Consider the following 18,477-nt stretch of genomic DNA (forward strand, 5'->3'; position numbering starts at 1 on the left):
CAGGCGGTTTCTGCTCCTGCTTGGGAGCACAGAGGATGTTTTGTATGCAGTGGTGGGAGCATCGTGCCCACCAGGGCCGGCCCTGCTGCCAGCAGCCCCCACAGACCCCAGCTCCCTGCCCACTGCATCACGAGGCCTCTCTGCCTCTGTGGCATGCCTTTCTCTCCCACCCAGGGTGCACAGCTGGTATGGGATGAGGGACAGTGCCGGGGGGTCATGGGCCTTTCCAGCACTACCTGCCCATGTTTCTCCCCTGCTAGATGATGTCTGGGCTGTGATGTTGTTGCTCACTGCTGCTATGACACCTGCTGTCCCCCTGCCACTTTGCTGTCAGGCCCTATGACTGTGCCCCTGGTCCTTCTCCACAGCTTGGCCACATGTGGGGTGCTCCAGTCAGCTGGTGTGTGCACCTGGAAGATGTGGGGTGCCTTGGCAAGCTCCTGGAAGATGGTGGGGCAGGCAATGGGCCAGGGTGTGGGGTGGAAAGGGCAGGAGTTCAGGGACACCTAGCTGGGGAGTTACAGGGACATGTACTGCAACCTCACCCTGAAGGTCATGCACAGCATCCAGGCAATGATGAGTAGATCCATCATCCATACATCCTCAAGATGGGATGACAACTGCTTCAACATGGGCTGCTTGCCCACCTTCCTGCCTGGGCTTGATCTGGCATGGACTGGCCTCTGCATGGTCTCCCTCCTCTTCTGGGAGAAGTGGCAGGCCACCTGCCAGCCCTCCAGCACGTGGCAGCTGGCATGGCACGACCATTTTCATGATGTCTACATCATGATGTACACTTCCTCTCCCTGGTTGTGGCAGGGATTCTGGAGGCAGACAGCACACTGCTGTAGTAAACCCCATAAGTTTGGGAAAAGCACCATGGAGAATATGAACAATAGGAATGCTAAAACAGCAGAAGAAAATTCCTGTTTCCCTGTCTTCAGCCCTTAACCTATCTCTGTAACCCTATAAGGCAATGTCATGTTAACCCCTTACCACTGGTCAAGCTTGGATCCTTTCCAACCCTATAAAAGAAGCATACTGTACCCCATTAGTCGGAAGAAGAAGAGCAGAGACCCTTCACGGACCTCCCCAAATAAAGCCATCTCCGTGGAACAGCCTGCGCCTTCTCCTTCTCCTCTCTCTCCGTCTGCTGCAGCCTCAAGCCCGGGGCACCACCACCTAGCAAGCAAAGCTGAAATCCTAAGAGCTTGCAATCACTGTAGAGCTGATAATCACCATGCTTGCTAGATGGCAGCCCCGCGGCGTTGGCATGAGCGAGCCAGCCTCGGGCACCCAGTACCTACCCAGGGACTGAGCTCCTGAGCCCTATTGCTCTGCTTTATGATAAGGCCGATCAGAGGCTTTATTACACTGCCCCATCCCCATGGAGGATGTGCACAAACTGGTGAAGGTGGGGGGTCCAGGTGTGAGTCAGAGGTCCCTTCTCCAGGCACACACCATGGTATGTCTGCAGCTACTGTTACCTTGATGATGATCCATGTGCTGAAGCAGGAGGATCCCTCCTGGAGCAGGAGGGCCTCACCACAGCGTGTGGCAAGCCCAGGCTGTGAAAGCCCCAGACTGTCCCCTGGAAAAAACCTGCCAAGGACCTGGACACTAAGGGACTGTGGCTGCTGCACACACTGCTTCCCCAGCACAGCATCACCCACCCCAGCCTCTTCCCCTGGAGATGGATGCAGCCTGGGCTTCCTGGCATCCACTCCTGGCAGCGGCCCTGCTCTGCTCCAAAGACAGCAGCCCATCTCCCAGGAAGGTGCGATGCCTGCCCCAGGTGCTGCTGTAAAGGGTAAAAAAAGTACATCTGCCCCATGCTGTGTGCGCTGGGAGTTTCTCTGAGTCTGTAAATAGCTGAGTTCCCCTCATGCTCATCTCGAAAGTGAGAAGGGGAACATTCCCCAGAAAAGGGGAAAGAATTGGTCATTTGCCATCGCTGGTAGAAAAGCTATTTTTAATTTTATTAAATGTCTTTCTAGTATAAACTTTCAAAATATCTGGAACCTCTGATATAAAGATCTGTGCCATGGCTCTGTAGCAAAGCTGTTGCTCCTGGGGTCAGTGATGGTGGCACTCAGGGGGGGATGCACCTGGCATCAGGGGACAGCTGAGGCTCCTCTTTGTGATCCGGGGAAGTGTGGGGAGCACTGGGGGAGCAGGGCACTCCGGAGCCACCCTCAAAAAGGGGCACGTGGGGGACATAGTGGCCAAGGGGGCCAGGGTGGGCCTGTGGCCGGAGCAGGAGCTGGTGCAGGGTCTCGCCCACCTGCACAAGGCTGTGGGAGAGGAGGTGGAGGTGGGAGACGGTGTCGCTGGCCAGGCTCTCCAGTAGTGCCTGCTGCTGCCGTGATGTCTGCAGGATCTGCACCAGCAGTTGCTGGACATTCTGGAGCAAGCCTGCCACGCCAGACCCTGCAGTGAGAGAGGGGTCAGTGGCACCTGACCACGGCTCCGAGAGCTCCCTGTGAGGCTGCCATGGAGCTGCAGGGAGCACCCACCGTGCAGGCTTGGGTCTGATGCATCTTCACCTGCTGCTGGCTGCTCACTCGTGGCTGCTGTCCCGTGGGAGCCTGTGGCTGCAGCAGCCAGTGGCAGCATTCGGTTTCCTCTTCCCATCCCCAGGGATGTCTCACCAGGAAAACCTGTCATGAAACCTTGGCATGGAGCAAACAACAAGAGTGATGGAGACACCCAAATTTAGCCTGACTATGACACAGAGCCCTGGGAAGGCACTGCCTTTGGGAGCCTGTTCCCTTCTCACTGGCAGGACAGGATGGAGCTGTGCCCTGGAGCACGAGGACTCACTCAAAGCTGCAGACACTTACTGGCCTTTCCCTCAGCTCCTTCCTGCTTCAGGTCAGTGTGACAGCCTGGAAGGAGAGCAGACACAGCCTGTGAGCTGCAGCCACCTCTTGTGCCAGGGCACACAAGCATGGTAGCTGGGGCACGGTACTCACCCAGGAGGGAGAGGGGAGAGAAGCAGCAACCGGTGTCTGCAATGAGAACCATATCAGACCCTGCTTGTGGGGCTGAGGGGGTTTACTGGGCTGAGCAGGGCAAGGAAAGCCTTACGTGGCATGGCAGGGGGTGTGGGCGGCACTCCAGCAATGTGTTCCCCACCTGCTGCTGGGAGAAAGCAGAGAGGAGAGATACGCCTTCTGAAGGGACCTGCTGGTGGACCACCACCAGCCTGGGGTCTGCCCGGCTTGCCCCGGCCAGCCCCTCAGCCTGACATGCCCTAGCCACAGCTCCAGAGCGCCCTGCAGGGCCCCAAAGCACTTCAGAGCTAGGTACAAAAGCAGGAGTCACTCACCCACCACTGCAATGCAGCCACCTCTGGGCTGGAAGGCAGCAGCGGCGGAGCAGCGCGCAGCAACGCTACACAACACACTAGGACTGGAAGAGAAGGAGAATCCCACATCCACTTGAAACTGCAGGGGGAATTTGGGGAGACAGAAGGTAGTTACCCAGTGTGGGAAGATGGCTGGGGCGCCCACACAAACCAGACTCAGAGAGGTATCCTGCATCACCTCAGGGCCAGATCCCCAGGAATGTGAGCAGTGAAGGGCCTGCAGGTTATGCACCGGGAGCTGAAGGGCAGGGGAGCTGCAGGCAGCTCTGGCCCTCACACACAGCCCAAACTCATCTGAAGCTTTATGGTGTTACCGGGGCAGTGAGGAGCCAGGAACTGCTGAAGGGAAGGGAGTCACATGCCCTGCAATGCCACCAGCCACGAGATCCCTGCGCAGTATCAGGGCCACTGCCCCTTCCAGATCTCTTGCCTCATGATCTGCCCTAGGGCAGCCAGCAGCCTTGCCATGCCCTCAGGCTGGTGCTCCCTCCTGCCCTATCCCAACCATCCCCATCCCCACATGCTCCGGGGCTGGTCTGGAGCCAAAGTCTGCGGAGACAGAAGTCCAAACACCCATCGCTGACCATCCCTGCTGAGGGACATGTGATGGATCCCCTGATCCTCTTAGCCTCCCATTCCCACCATGCTGGCACGGGGTTGGCTGGAGCCACGGCTGGAGCCATGCAGCTCAGCACAGCAGGGCAGCTCAGTACTTACGACTCTCTGGCTCGTCCTTCGCACGCTGCAGCATCGGTGACAGCAGCGTGCTGGGGGTGTCCCCGCCAACGCTGTGCTCTGCAGGAGGAGGGGAAGGGGTGCAGAAAAGAGCTTCAGTAACTGGGGGAACAGCGGTGCCCACCACCTCGCAGCCAGGACAAGCCCCACTCCAGCCCACGGGTACCTGGTGGCTCTGGTGAGGATGGAGAGCGTGTGGCAAGGGCTGACCTGCGCCTTCTGGAGGGCAGCTTCACCACGTCTAGGGGAAAAAGAAAGACCATCAACAGACCCTGGGTGTCCACGCAGCACCGGCGCTCCACCAGCACCCCACGTCCAGCCACCCTGCTGAGCCCACACGCCCGTCCCCCGGCACCCACCTGGCATCCACCAGGCACCCACCTGGCATCCTCCGTTCGCCAAACACGGGCCGCCCCGCCGCCTTCCAGATGCTCTTCATGGCTCGGTAGTGCGGCGGCAGCCGGGGCGAGTGGTGTCCTGCCCTGCGGCGCGTCTCCCGCTCCGAGTGGAAAGCCTGCTTGAGCGCCTTCCACTTGGAGCGGCACTGGGCCACGCTGCGCCCGTAGCCGGCCGCCGCCAGCCCCCGGGAGATCTCCCGCCACAGCGCCTCGTTGGGTCGCGACGTGGAGGCCATGAGCAGCGCGGCCTCCCCCGAGCCCCCCACCAGCGACAGCAGGCTGCTGACCTCCGCCTGCGTCCAGGCTCGCCCGCGGGGCATGCTGCCGGCCCGGGGCGGGGTGCCCGGGATCGCTCGGCCGTGCGCTCCCGGGGGCGCACCGGGAGGATGCCCCGCCGGGGGCGGCACCGGGAGGCGCTCCGGGAACCGCGCCGGGAGCTGCGCAGGGAACGGCCGGGAGCCGCCCCGGTGGCTGCCCCGGGAGCCGCGCCGGGCAGCGCCGCACCGGGAGCGGCACCGGGAGCGGCACCGACCGCCCTTGCGCCGCACCGGGCGCCGCGCCGGGAGCTGCCGGGAGGCGCCGGGAGCCGCATGGAGCATGTGCAGCCCCGGGAGGAGCCGCTGGGAAACGTAGTCCTGGACGGGATATCCTCCCGCAGCGAGAGCCGCAGCTCGGAGCCGGGTCCTTGTGTGCCCGCCGGCTCCCGCGGTGCGGGGGGACTCTGCCGCTGCCCCGAACGAGGGAACGGCACCGGGAGCCATCACGGCAGCCCTGGAGGCTGAGGCGGGGGAAGGAGCACCCCAACCCCCACCATTTTCCAGGGCTGAGATGCAGCTGCAGCCACATGCAAAAAAAAGGGGCTTGTAAGCAAACACCCCGTGGCCTTGCTCTTTGGAGAGAGGGGCAGGGGGATGTGTCCTGTGTCCCGAGGATACCCAGTCTTCCCTTGCAGTCCCTAGGGCAGATCAGACCGAGAGAGCCAAGCTTGTTCAACCTGGAGAAGAGAAGGTTCTGGGGAGACCTTAAGCAGCTTTCCAGTACCAGAAGGACTAAAGAGGGATGGAGGGGGAATTTTTGCAAGGGTGTGTCTTGATAGGAGAAGGCGGAATGGCTTCAGGCTGTCAGAGGGCAGGTTTAGCATAGGTATTCATCACAGAATTTCCTGAGTTGGAAGGGACCCACTGCAATCATCAAAGTCCAACTCCTTGCACAGGACACCCCCAACAATCCCCCCATGTGCCTGAGAACGTTGTCCAATACTTCCTGAACTCTGTCAGGCTTGGTGCTGTGATCACTTCCCTGGGAGCCTGTTCCAGTGCCCAGCCACCCTCTGGGTGAGAATCTTTCCCTAATATTCAGCCTAAACCCTTCCTGTCACCTGTCACTGGTCACCAGAGAGAAGAGATCAGTGTCTGCCCCTCTGCTTCCTCTTGTAGACTGTGATGAGGTCGCCCCTGTCTCCTTTTCTCCAAGCTTGAATAAAGTGACCTCAGCTCCTTCCCATATGACTTTTTCTGTTTTAGGAAGAAATTATGATGAAGATGGTGAGGCACTGGCGCAGGTTGTCCAGGGAAGCTGTTCATGGCCCATCCCTGGAAGTGTTCAAAGTCAGGTTGGAAGGGCTCTGAACCACCTGGTCTAGTGGAGGGTGTCCCTGTCCTTGGCAGGGGGCTTGGAAGGACATGACTTTAAGGTCCTTTACAACTGCCTGACGTGTCTGCCTAGCCCGGCCCTGGCTGCATGTTTGAGCCAGCAGCCATTCCCACTGCTGGCTGCCCCCAAGCCAGGAGTGTGCGGTTCCCTCCTGCCAGGATTCCGGGACGCTGGCCCCAACAGGGCTGCCCCTCGCCCCCAGTCCCTGGCAGCCCCACGAGCCCCCCGGGTTTTGGGCCAGGTGGTGCCTCTGGGGACCCCACCAGGAAGTGACACTTTCCATTTTGCATCACAGCCGTCTGACAGGCCGGGCTGGGAAAGGGCTGTCAGTGCCCCGAGGGCTGCAGAGCAGGAGAGCACTGAGGGGATGGAAGAGGGTGTCATGTATGCCGACCTGCGCTTTCCCCCCACACCAGGTAACGGGCCCCCAGCTCTCTCAGTGGGTTCCCTGCCCTCCCACAGCCCCTTGCCTTCCCCAGAAATGTCCTCCCAGTCCTGCTCTCCCCACTCCCTCTTTTTGGGTGTCCTCTCTCAAACAGCTCCTCCCCAGCGCTGTTGCAGAGTGCCTGCTCTCGGGGTGGGGGGCAGGAGGGGCTCAAAGGCAGGGAATGCCCGCTGCACCCCCATGCCCCAGCACAGACACTTTCCCTCTGCTCTCCTCACCAAGTGTTGCGTGCAGGGAGATAATTTCTAGGACAATCAAGCTGCTGCAAATGGACTCTTCTCCCCCACTTTTCCCAGGCTCCCCCAGTGCCTCCTGACATCCCACCTGGGATTCACAGACATTTCCTGGCTCAAGGCTCCCCACTGCTCCCTCCAGACTATCCCTCCTCCCCCCTACCCTGGTCTTCATTGAGTCCTTTTCTCAGCCCCTCAGCAGCGAGTGCGCCTGCCCTGGTGCTGGGCAGCCCTCAGCCTGGGTCTCCTCTCCCTGACGCTCCTACTGGCACAGATCATCCTTGTCAGCCTGAGTTTCCACTGTAAGTACCAGCCATGCCGTGCCCAGATCTCTGCAGAGAGGGCCCTGGGGTCTGGGCTGGCAACACAGCCCTTGTGTCCTAACGGGCTGAGCTGTTGCTTCCCCATGGAGCTGGGTGCTTCTGCTTTGGGCTGAGGGCATTGTGGGCTCTGGGCAAGCAGGAGAACTGGTGAGGCAAGACACCACCTACGTGTCTGGAAAAGGAAGCTGGGGCGACAGCGTGGGCTTGGGGAAAGCCACTGCATCAGGTGGCAATGAAGGGTGGGAGGGAGGGCACTGATACCGATACTGAAAGACAGCAGCACTTTCCCCAAAAGCCTGCTGCATGCAGGGCTCCCGGGCACAGCAAAATCTGCAAGGACCTTAGCTTGGTGTAGCTAAAGCAGGGGACACCTCACCCACAGCCAGAGGCTGTCCTGTGGGAGAGGACACTGGGTGCTGCAGGGAGCAGGAGCCCAGAGTTGCTAGGACACAGCTGTGCTCTTCTGCTGCAGATTTAGTGCAACAACAAACAAGCTGCACAGACGGTCTCTGGAGAATAGAGGAGAGCTCCAGCTATGGGAAACAGACACTGGGAGGTAAGAGAGCCTGGTGGGCTCCTGGGTAAGGTTTGGAGAGGGCCTTACTGCTGCTTTCAAGCATCAGGATCTGTCCCTACTCAAGGATGTTTCCCTGAGCTCTCTCCCGACATATTCCTTCACCTTCACTGCCTGTCCCCCAGCTTGTGGTGTGGAGAGCTGCCCCAGCACTGCTGAACAGGCTGATCTGCTCAGACCCCTTTAGAAGAGATGACCCCAGACAGCTCAGTGTTACCTGGGCACACCACCAGCACCAGGTTGATGGATGCCACCAGCATCCCTGTGCAAGATGACATCAGCTTCTGGTGCAGCTGAAACCTTATCTGAGTCCCCAGCACTTTGTAAACAGTGTTTGTATCACCTCCCCAAACCTGCAGCTCCCTGCTCAATTCCAGCATGTTCCTGTAACTAGCCCCTCTTCCCAGGGCTCTGGGGCTGGAAAGTTGGAGCTGGGCTCACAAACGAGGGCAAATGCAGAGTGGTGTCCATGGGGCAGACATACAAACACGATGGGTTGGTCGGTGCCCTGACTGCCCACTGTCACTCTCCTGGTCCCTGGGGCTGGGGGCAGCCCTGGCCATCTGCCTCATCCCACCTGGGTGTTTCTGGTGTGCAGGGCAGTGCCAGTTTTGCCCGGATGGTTGGCTCTGGGATGCAGGGCAGTGCTACTACTTCTCCTCTGCCAGAAAGAGCTGGGAGCAGAGCAGAGAGGACTGCTGCTCCAGAGGGGCACAGCTGGTCACCATCCAAGCCAACAGCACCCTGGTGAGTGCACCCTGCCAGCTCCCTGTGAGCACTGGGCTGTCCTGGTGGCCACCTCACGGTCCCTCAGCAGGCACAGTGTTGTCTCAGCTTCCCAGCCCGTGTGCCCAAAGCCTGGACAGCCTCCAGGCAGGGAGCTGGCGATGCCCACACAGCACAGCCCCATCACTAACCTGTGGCTGGGCTGGGTGTCCCCAGGGGCTCATGTGGGTCCTCTCCTGTGCTAGGCGTTCCTGGTGCGCACAGCTAACATGGACGCCTTCCATGTGGGGCTGAAGCAGGATGGCTTCAGGTCTGACTGGAAGTGGCTGGATGGCACCACACTGGAATGGTGAGGCTATCAGCTTGTTCCCAGCTGGGTGTGCTGAAGGCCCATCATCAGGGCTTGGGGTGGTGCTGGGGACAGGCATGCAGGGAGTGTGATCCAGATTTTGGCCACCTCTTTTCTTCCCAGGATTGCATTGGGGCATTTTAGGGAAGGGGCATTTTTAGCAGGGGCCTGACCCTGGTGCCCACACTCTGCCTGGGTGAGGGACTGCAGGGGATTCTGCAAGAGCAGAGTCCCAGTTTGGTCAGTGCTCAGCCCTGCTAGGCCTGACCTGGGGGTACTTTGTGACTGATGGGGCTGGGGGCATCACGGCATGTGGCCTAATTGGGAAGAGGCTGGCGGGAGACTGTGCCCCATGGGGAGGGTGAACTTTGCTCCCACAGCATCCCTGTGCCATGGCTGGTCCCTGGCTGCAGGAGCTGCTGATGGGACAGCCTCGGTTCTTCCTGCCCATCCTGTCTCAGCCCACTCTCTCCCCTGCAGGATCTTCCCAGTGCAGCGCTACACCAGGTCCTTCCAGGCCTGTGGCAGGGTGTCAGGCTTGGGCCTTTTAGGTGGTGCGTGCACAGATGCCCTCAGATGGGTCTGCAAGCAGAGTGCAGCCACCATGCAGTGGCTCCAGTCCTCGCCTCCTGCCTTCCTCTGGGGAAACACCACCTACAGCTGTGTGAGGCCCTGATGGCCAGGGTGACCCCCAGCCTGTGCCACCACCCTGTTCCCTGCCTGACTCCAGGGTGTGGGCATTCCCAGGCTCTGCTGCCTCCTGGCACAGACATCTTTACCCCCCAGAACTCTGCACTTTGCCAATAAACTCTGCCAATAACTGCAGCTGGCTTTGGGGTGTGGGGGTGGGAGGATGGAGGTGCATCCTCCAGCTCTAAGACTCGGTGGCATCACTCACAAGTGGGAAATTGCATCCTGTGGCCAGGAGCCAGCATTGAGCCAGCAGGAGTCCAAGCATCCCCATGGCCCAAAGGCAGCGTTCAGCAGCAGCTCCTGTGCAGGCTGGCACAGGTCCCATGAAGGCTCTGGGCTTTCTGATCCTGCTGGTTTCCTGGGGCTTTTGCTTCCTGGGCCATGCTGCTGAGAGGTGACCCTTTGCCTCTGCATCCCAAGGAGGACTTGGGCTGGGCAGCACTTGTTTGCTGGTGCCTGCCCAGTCTGAAGAGGTTCCAGCAAACATCCTCACTTTGGGTGATGTGTGAGGGCCTAAAAGGCCTGCTAGGGCTTGATTTGAGGTTGTTTGGTCCCAGAGGCTGTTCTGGTTTTGCTATGAACCTCTGGGTTTTTCCAGCAGCCTGCAGCTCTGGCACAGACCTCACTGGGACTCCCTCCCAGCACATGCTAAAGACCAAACCCCGCAGCCAGGGCAGCCTGTCAGCCTGAGCAGCACTGGGAGGTGCAAGGTGATGTATGGGGAAGGGTAGCCCTGTACCCAGGGGCTTGGGCTCTTCACAACACAGGGCATGCTGAGCAGGAGGGAGGCCATTCACCCCCCACGCCCTAAAATGAGAAAATATGCAGGAAAAAAAGGACTTTTTGCAAATAAAGCAACTACTTCTGCTTTTGTGCATATGAAGATGTGTCTCCACGCAGTATGGTCTTAGCCACACTCTGCCCGCTGACCACAGTGGAGAAGGACAGAAGTGGATTCCTTCCTGGACTGCTGCTGCTGCTGAGCTGCCTGCATGGCGCAGAGTGGGGCCCACACTGACCTGCAGTTTGCTGAGGCCCTGCTCGCTGCCCCCTGTGCCCTGCACACCCCAGTGAGGGTGACATTCACTGCAAGATCCTGCTGCTGGGCTGGTGCTGACCGTGGCCAGCCTGGTTGGAACTCGGCTGTGTTCACTGCCACAGGGATGCCCCAGCACAGGGGCAGCACTGGGTGATGGCAGTGGGATCGTGGGGGGTGCCCATGGGCACTCAGCTTGTCACAGGCTTCCCATGGAAGAGTCTCAGACGTCTCATTCCACAAAGCCATTTATTCACAGCACAGTAACACAGAAACAGCTCAAAATGGTTCCTCTGAGGTTCCTCTCAGGTTCCTCTGAGGGATACCCAACAAAGGAACACCTGGGCTTTTATCCCCTCAATGTTTGCTTGTGCTCAAGCCTTGCTCCTCTTCCTCTCTTCTCCTGCCCCCCACCCTGTGTCCATCCACCTTGCTTTCATCATCCTTCTCCTTCATTATGCAAAATGTCAGCAGTTCCTGCCTCCTGCAGTGTCTCTCAGTGTCCGTGTATCTGTCTGGCACCGCTCATCTTCCTGCCCTTTGCTATCCCAAGGCTGGCAGCTCACAGCCTCTTGCCTCGGGCTCCCACCCTGAGCTCAATCTGCTTTTCCATCTGCATCTCTAACTGTGCCTTGCAAGCCCAGCTGCCTGGAGCAGAGGTGTTCCTCAACATGGGACATCTGTACCAGCCTTCCAGCCCACCTCTGCTGCCTTCCACTGGGGGAGGCTTGGTGAAGGTGGGTAAGATGCTGTCATTGAGTCCCTTTGAGGACTCTGTTAGTTTTCCTGGCTGCCCCTTGCCTCTGCCACTATTTGCTGCTGGCTCCTGTCTTGCCCTTTCTTATTCCTACATCACCTGTCCTGAGCTGAGCTTTGTTGCCCTGCCTTGATGCCAAGAAGATGATGCAGCACAGCTCCTGGGCATGCAACCATCCAGTGCGGATGGGGAAAGCCAGGCAGGATTTACCAAGGGCAGGCAGTGCCTGTCTGACCTGCTGTGGCAGCAATGGGCTGTGCCTAAGGGGAGAGCAATGGGGGACATTTATAATGAACCTTTCAGGTCTGGGACTTGGTTTCCCATGGTTTCCTCACTGGCAAAGTGGGGATATATGAGGTCAGGAGTAGAGGAGGAGAGCTTGGGTGGAAAACCTGAGTGATGTGAGGGCTGCAGTGGGTGTCAGTAACGCCCTTGTTCCCCTGAATGCAGCCACTGAAGGGTTGATCCTGGGGTTTGTGCTCCTTGGAGCCTTCATCAATGCAGTGGATGGTGGGTAGGGGCTGGCCTCAGGCAGCTGGGGGGCAATACCACACCAGTAATGTGTACACTGGAGGGCAGGACTGGGTACAGAGAGGCCTGGAGAAATGGTTTGATGGGAGCCTGCTGATACTGGAGTGGGTAAAAGTGCAAATCCTGCAGCTGGGAAGAAAGGAGAAGCCACATTTCAAGATGGGCAAGTAAGCAGCCATGCTGACTCAGCCTAGGGAAAGCATGGACCAGAGGATGGATGGGATCTGCAGTGTGTCCTTGCAGTGGCAACTGCGACACTGTGGGCAGTGGGGGCTGGAGCTCAGGGCTTTGGGAGCAGGGAGGACATCTGGACTCTCCAGGACAAGCCAGACACAGCAAGTCTTTGCTTTTCATGATAGCTGAGACTGTACGGAACCTGCAATCCTGTCCCAGCCTTGCCATGCCATTGGGCTGGCTCCACCAGCCTCCTTCTATGGAAGTTCTCCTAGGAGCTGCCCTCTCAGTCTGAAGCCATTTCCTCTTGTGCTTTTGCTACAAGCCCTTCTGTAAAGTCCCTCTCCAGATTTCTTGTAGCCATTTTTGGTAGTGGAAGGCCACAGTAAGTTTTCCCTGAAGCCTTCTCTTCTCCAGGCTGAACAATCCAAATTTTCCTCACAGCAGAGCTGCTCCATCCCTCTGATCACCTTGGTGGCTCCCCTGGGCTCACCCCAGCAGGTCCCTGTCCCTCCTGTGCTGGGAGCCCAGGGCTGGATGCAGTGCTCCAGGTGGGTCTCAGCAGAGCAGAGCAGAGGGGCAGAATCCCCTCCCTGCCCTGCTGCCCACGGGGCTCTGGATGCAGCCCAGGACACGTTTGGCTCTCTGGGCTGTGAGTGCCATGGCTGGGCCATGTGCAGCCTCTCACCCACAGCACCCCCAAGCCCTTCTGGGCAGGGCTGCTCTGGGGCTGTTCATGCCCAGCCTGTGCTGGCACCAGGGCTTGTCCCAGCCCAGGGGCAGGACCTGCACTTGGCCTTGTTAAACCTCATTATGTTCCCATGGGCCTGCTTCTTGAGCTTGTCCTGGTCCCTCTGGATGGCATCCTGTCCTTCAGGTGTGTCAGACCACCTCTGCTTGGTGTCATCTGCAAACTTGGTGAGGGTGCACTTGATCCCGCTGTTCACATTGTTGACAAAAGTACAGAATAACATAGGTCCCAGGGTGAATCCCTGAGGACCAACATCATCACCAGTGTCCAATGAGGACACGGAGCCACTGAGCACTATCTTCTGGATGGAGCTGTCCAACCTTATCCACTGACCAGTTCACCCATTGATTGAATCCATTTATCTCCAATTTAGAGGAGGACTGTGTTGGAGGCTTTACAGAAGTCTGACAGGTGACACATGCAGCCCTTCCCTTGTTCACTGGTGCAATCGCCCCATTGTAGAAGAGCACTGGGTTGGCTGGGCAGGACTTGTGGTGAAGCTGTGCTGGCTGTTGCAGGTCCAGCTTAGCAAAATGGTTGCCAACACATTCCCCTCTCTGCAGAATCACTGACTGAGGCAGGGAGGGTCACCCTGGGTCCCAGACTGGGGTCTCTCATCACCCTCCTTTGGTAGATAAGGTCCAGCCACATTCTTAGGGATCTTTCCCGCTTGGTGGGAGGGGTGTCTCTTTTCCCCCATGTTCCCAAGTCTCCCTAGTGCTCCTTCCTCTCTCCCACTGTCTTATCAGCACCTCCATTTTCTCAGAACCATCCTCATTTGCAGTTCCACGCCGCTCCCTTTCTTTCCATGATCTCAGGATTCACACATTCACCTCCCATGGTCTTCAGGCTCTTCATTGCCCTCATTTTCCTCCCGTGGGTTCAGAGTTTCCTCATTCATCCACCACGTTCTCAAAGCTCCCCAGCACTCCCCCACTTCCTAAATGGTCTCTGGCTTTCTAGCATTTTCTCATGCTGATGGTCTCACTGTCAGCACCCTTTCCAGGCAGGACCCAGCCCTGGGCAGGTGATGAAGGCAGAAGAAAGGGCAGGATGAGTGCTGTCAATGCTGAGAAAAGGGACAGGCTGTAAATCCACAGGTCTCCCCGAAATGGACAGGTTGAGGACATCAGCGTGTCATTCCCAGCTCCAAAAATATGCAAATGGCAGATCCTGCACCCCTGGCAGCCTTGGGGTAACAATGAAGGTGAGAGCTGGGCTCTGCACTGGAGCTGCATTGGCCAGGGCACACAGGGACATGCAGTGGCACAGTACAAAGCAGTATAATATGTGTTTGCTTGAGTGTGGGAGAGGGGAATAAGGTCTGTTTTTCATAATCCTTGCTTTAAAATAGACACTTTTCCCCAGCAGTTTTGCAATGCAGTTGAGGCAAAGCGTGCACCAGGGGCAGGATCCCAAGGTGCACACCCAGCTCCTGTTCCTGAGTCCAGGGATGCAGCCGGGGTGGCAGCAGTCAGTCCTTGGCCAGAAAAAGAGGACGAGTCTCAGGTGCCCTGCTCAGATTTGGGGATTTCTCGCAGATCCACGGGTAGGGTTTGTCGCATGGCTGATTCCACATTTCCCCATTGACTAGTGACCAGCAGTCTGGAGTATGGCGTTTCCTAGGAAAGAGGGCAGCAGTGACAACCTCCTCACTATGGACACCACCTCCCAGAGATCCCAGTGCTGCTGGGGCAGGCAAGGCACCTGGCACAGAGAGCAAGAGGAGGAAGTGTCACATTCCTCCTCCTGCTCTTCTTCTCTGCCACTTGGATATTTGGCACTGCACCCCAGAGCTTGGCTCTATCCTCACCCCCCTCTCTTGGGGCACTGCTCAGGGGAGTCCATCAACCCTTCTATTGAGGGGTGTCACAGGGACAAAACAGCACCTTTCTAGTATGGCAAAAAGGCAGGAGCTTGTGCCAAGGACTCTTGCACTTACAAGGAACGTTTTCTGTCCGTCCACATAGGTCTCCTTGCCGCATAAGGAGGTTCTCCTCCAATCCAGTAGTACGCCTTAGATGCATGCACAAAGTACTAGGGGGGAGAGAAGCTGTCAGCCACCTGCTTCTTGACCAGCACTTGCCAGGTGCCCAGGAGCCCCAGGACTGTCTGTGCTTCTCCCATCAGACTGCCAGGATGGGAACCTGGGGCTCATGGTGCCACCCTGGGGCTCATGGTGCCACCCTGGCACCTCCACAGATACTGCTGCAGCTGGCCCCGTGTGGCACTGCCCATCACCACCCTCCTGGGGTACCACAGCCCCCCTGCTCTGTACCGGCACTGTCAGTGGTGACCACTCATCTTGGACCAGCAGCTGAGCATATCTCCCTTCACAGTCTTTGTTGCTCTGTTCCCAGGTCTTGTTTGTCACCGAGATGTAGAGGCACTTGCTCTTGAAGAGTACCCAGCCCCAGGGGCAGCAATCTGGGGGCAGGGGCACAACTCAGGTGCTCATCCTTCTATGGATGCTTGGGGAGCTCAGCCTGGCTGAGTTCAGCCCCCGCATCTTCACAGCAGCGGCAGCAGCATCACCTGTGCCCCAACCCCGTCACGCTCTACCTGTGTTCACGCAGGCACGCAGGCTGCTCACAGCCCTCTCACTGGTGTTGAGCTTCCCCTGCACCAGCCGCAGCTCCTCCTGCAACACAGCCAGCTTCTGCTGGGCATGACCCAGATCAGCATTCCTGGTTTTCAGCTCCAGCCAGCTGATGTTGCCCTCGTGCCACGCTCGCTGCAGCTCCTCTCTGGCCCACGCCAGCTCCAGCTGTGTCTGCTCCAGGCTCTGCTCCTGCGCCCTCAGCTCCTGTGACAGGCGGCCCTGCTCGGCCTTGTGCTCACGGGAGGAGTCCTGCAGGCTGCGGGTGACCTGCCAGTCTGGGGACAGGGGGGTGAGCTGGGACATGAGCATGGGACCCTGCCTGGGGCATGCCTCTGGCGAGGGAGAGTGGGATGAGAGTATCTGGCTGTGCGTGGAGATTGTCCTGGGGGTGCCAGTGGGAAGGGAATGGAAGCCCCAGTGGTGGCAGGTGGAGGGGAAACATTGGAAGGCAGTGAGTGACAGTGGGAAGACAAGGAGAGTCAATGAGAAGGCTGTGGAAGGCAGTAGGAGGCAATGGGAAGGCATGGGAGGCAGTGGGAGGCAATGGGAAGCAGTAGGAGGGTTTGGAGGGCAGTGGGAGGCAATGGGAAGCAGTGGAAAGAAAATGGGAAGGAAAAGGGAGGCATTGGGAAGCAATGGGAAGGCAGCAGGAGGCAGTGGAAATAAAATGGGGAGGCAATATGAGGCAGTGGGAGGAAGTGGAAGGAAGTGTGGGGCAATGTAAGATAGTAGGAAGTCAGTGGGAGGCAATGGGAGGCAGTGATGGGAAGGTGGTCAGAGGGATTAGGAGGCAATGGGAGGCAGCAGGAAGACAGTGGGAGGAAATGGAGGCAGTGATGGAGAGTGGGAGGCAGTGGGAGGGATTGGGAAGCAGCGGAAGGCAGTGAGAAGGCAGTGGCTGGGCAGTGAGAAGACCGTGGGAGGCAGTGGGAGGGATCGGCAGGTAGTGGGAAGACAGGGGCAAGACCACAGGAAAGGGTAGGAGGCAGTGGGAAGGCAATGGAAAAGCAGTGGAAAAGACTAGGGGAGACAAGGGGAGATAGTGGTAGGCAGTGGGAAAGGCAGTGGAGGCAGCTCGTGGAGGCCATGCAGGAGCCCCGGAGCCCAGCCCAGGCCTCCTCCCTGGCAGCCCCCGCAGCCAGTCCCTCACCCAGCCCAGTGCCCTCCCGGCCGCCCCCACCCCCGGCAGCCACCGACTCACGGCAAGCGCCCAGGGCCACCACGGCCACCAGCAGCAGCAGCAGCAGGAGCAGGCTGGCTACCAGCAGCGCTGTGGGGACGCGCCATGGCCGGGTCCAGCGCCCTGCAAGAGAGGAGCACCCGCGGCATCACCCCGGGAGCATCATCACCCCGTGGGCATCATCACCCCCTGGGCATCACCCCTGGTGCCCTGCATCCCCGTGGCTGCTCCCGTCCCCACCTGGGCTGGGCCCTGCTGTCACCGGCCCCAGCGGTGACACGTTCTCGTAGGGACTGTCATCGTCGTCGGGCGCAGTGGACAGGGGCCGCGCCGCAAACTTCAGGTCAGCATAGACCACACTCTGGGCCATGCCCCGGGCAGCCCTGCAGGCTCTGCTCCGCTTCAAATGAAAACGCAGCTGGTTTCTGCAGAAGCAGAAGTGTGGCAAGGAGTGATGGAGGGGAAAGTACCGCCAGGGTGGCGGCGTCCTACCATTGGCCAGGCACCACCATTTGGCTCCCCCTCCGTCCCCCAAAACGGCTCAGGGTCCCCTGGGACAGCACTGGGGTGGTGCAGCCTGGGGCTGGAGCATGGGGCACAGCTGTAGGGCTCAGCCTACAGAGAATTCATCAAATTTCCTGGGGCAGAGCAGAGCAGGTCTGGCTTCCAGCTGGGAACAGGTAGCCCTGCTGCTGACTCCATCCAGGATGGAGGTTCCCTCTTCTTGGTGCTCTGCTCCAGGATCTGAGCATCACTGCCCTAATGCCTAAAAGAGACTTCCACACTGCAGCATGAGCTTTCACTTCTCCTCTCGTCATGGCCACATCTCTCCACTCTGCCACCAAATACACTGTGGAAAACCACATCCCAGACACCGAAGGGTCATGATAAATGGCCCTGTTGCTCTCCCCTCATCCCCAGGCTGGTGCTTCCAAGCAGTAGAAGGCATACTGAGCAGTGGCCCAGTAAATCCCACTGGCCTTTCCCTGCATGTCCTCCCTGGGTCTGGGCCCCTGCATGCCTAGGCAAACATGCTCCATTTTCTTCCAGGAGGTTGAGTAGAGGCTTCCCAACTTTTAGTTTTCTAAACCTCCTTCCTGTCCCCTTTGAAGCTGGCTTTGATTTTTTGCCTTTCGCCACTGAGGAAGAACTTCCCTTGCTCTTGCAGAGATGATGGACACTGGCTATGTAACACTGTGCTCCACCAGCACCACTGTGCACCTCCAGTGCTGTCCCAGGGGCTGGTTTGTTCAGATGTGCCCATCTGGCCATCTGAAAGGCAGTGGGAGGCAATGGCAAGGCAGTGGAATGCAGTGGGAGGCAGTGGGAGGGTTTGGGGGCATGCCTTCTGAAACCTGCCCTTCTCCAGATGCAGTTCAGAGAGAGACCTCTGAGACACTGGGGGCCTGGAGGGACCAAGAAGGTGTTTGGAGGGACCAAGAAGGTGTTGTGAATGCTGGGATTGTGGTCTTGGGAAGGGAAGGCAAAGGGGACATCACTGATTTTTGTTACTCTCTGGGGCTATTTTGGAGCAATCCCAAAGCTGGGGTCTTCTTTGGAAGGGACCAGGGAGGGGATAAGAGTTAGTGGAACAAAATACATCACGGGGAAATTCCCATTCTCAGAGGCTGGGAGGGGAAATCTCTATCTGTGAAGACCTCCAACTCCATGGAGCTGTCCACATGGCAGTTTGCTCCTGTTTTCAGGATTGCCCTGCTCTGCCCCACAGTGCACAGATTTGGGTCCATCCTTTGCTGTGCCCCTGCTGTGACACCTGGCTGTGCTGCCCTCACCCTGCCCCTGTGCCTAGGGAGACCATGAGCACTTTTAGGGTGTGGGAGGGGACGGGCTGGTGTTTCTGGGACCAATGAGAGGGTGCTGGTCCCCGCAGCCGTGCCTCACTAGTCCCATCTGCTACAGTGCGGAGCAAACTTCTGCTTCTGCAGA

At 58.6% G+C, this 18,477-nt stretch overlaps 3 protein-coding genes across 3 annotated transcripts; 1 reads left to right on the top strand and 2 right to left on the bottom strand.

The window, feature by feature from the left end:
- Positions 1 to 1,953: 1,953 nt before the first annotated feature.
- On the bottom strand, positions 1,954 to 5,264 carry LOC139589451 (uncharacterized). Its single transcript, XM_071425918.1, has 8 exons — positions 4,487 to 5,264; positions 4,272 to 4,346; positions 4,088 to 4,165; positions 3,091 to 3,144; positions 2,976 to 3,011; positions 2,844 to 2,888; positions 2,517 to 2,660; positions 1,954 to 2,430 (listed from the first exon to the last, which is right to left on the bottom strand). Exons 1-8 carry the CDS (start codon positions 5,262 to 5,264, stop codon positions 2,093 to 2,095), a joined length of 1,548 nt encoding a protein of 515 aa, XP_071282019.1. The 3' UTR covers positions 1,954 to 2,092.
- A 1,259-nt stretch (positions 5,265 to 6,523) lies between these two features.
- Positions 6,524 to 9,678, top strand: LOC139589523 (killer cell lectin-like receptor subfamily G member 1). The gene is made up of 6 exons (XM_071425967.1): positions 6,524 to 6,572; positions 7,026 to 7,136; positions 7,630 to 7,713; positions 8,330 to 8,478; positions 8,703 to 8,806; positions 9,287 to 9,678. Exons 1-6 carry the CDS (start codon positions 6,524 to 6,526, stop codon positions 9,480 to 9,482), a joined length of 693 nt encoding a protein of 230 aa, XP_071282068.1. The 3' UTR covers positions 9,483 to 9,678.
- A 1,092-nt stretch (positions 9,679 to 10,770) lies between these two features.
- On the bottom strand, positions 10,771 to 17,025 carry LOC139589316 (B-cell differentiation antigen CD72-like). The gene is given in 7 exon segments (XM_071425641.1): positions 10,771 to 14,370; positions 14,691 to 14,785; positions 15,027 to 15,175; positions 15,311 to 15,625; positions 16,552 to 16,653; positions 16,771 to 16,941; positions 16,944 to 17,025. Coding segments are annotated over 7 exon segments (1,062 nt in total). The 3' UTR covers positions 10,771 to 14,222.
- Between the last annotated feature and the right edge of the window lie 1,452 nt (positions 17,026 to 18,477).

Source organism: Agelaius tricolor, unplaced genomic scaffold (assembly GCF_023055355.1).
Source record: "Agelaius tricolor isolate 1412-34295 unplaced genomic scaffold, bAgeTri1.0.p SCAF_4, whole genome shotgun sequence".
NCBI classification, from domain to species: Eukaryota; Metazoa; Chordata; class Aves; order Passeriformes; family Icteridae; genus Agelaius; species Agelaius tricolor.

Bases quoted from the DNA above. Each gene is read 5' to 3' on its own strand.
- LOC139589451 (XM_071425918.1), bottom strand. From the start codon at position 5,264: ATGGCTCCCGGTGCCGTTCCCTCGTTCGGGGCAGCGGCAGAGTCCCCC. The intron at 3,012-3,090 runs GTAAGGCTTTCC...TTCTCATTGCAG, and splicing joins CACACCCCCTGCCATGCCAC to ACACCGGTTGCTGCTTCTCT. The intron at 2,431-2,516 runs GTGGGTGCTCCC...CTCTCACTGCAG, and splicing joins ATCAGACCCAAGCCTGCACG to GGTCTGGCGTGGCAGGCTTG.
- LOC139589523 (XM_071425967.1), top strand. From the start codon at position 6,524: ATGGAAGAGGGTGTCATGTATGCCGACCTGCGCTTTCCCCCCACACCA. The intron at 6,573-7,025 runs GTAACGGGCCCC...TCCTTTTCTCAG, and splicing joins GCGCTTTCCCCCCACACCAG to CCCCTCAGCAGCGAGTGCGC. The intron at 8,807-9,286 runs GTGAGGCTATCA...TCTCCCCTGCAG, and splicing joins GATGGCACCACACTGGAATG to GATCTTCCCAGTGCAGCGCT.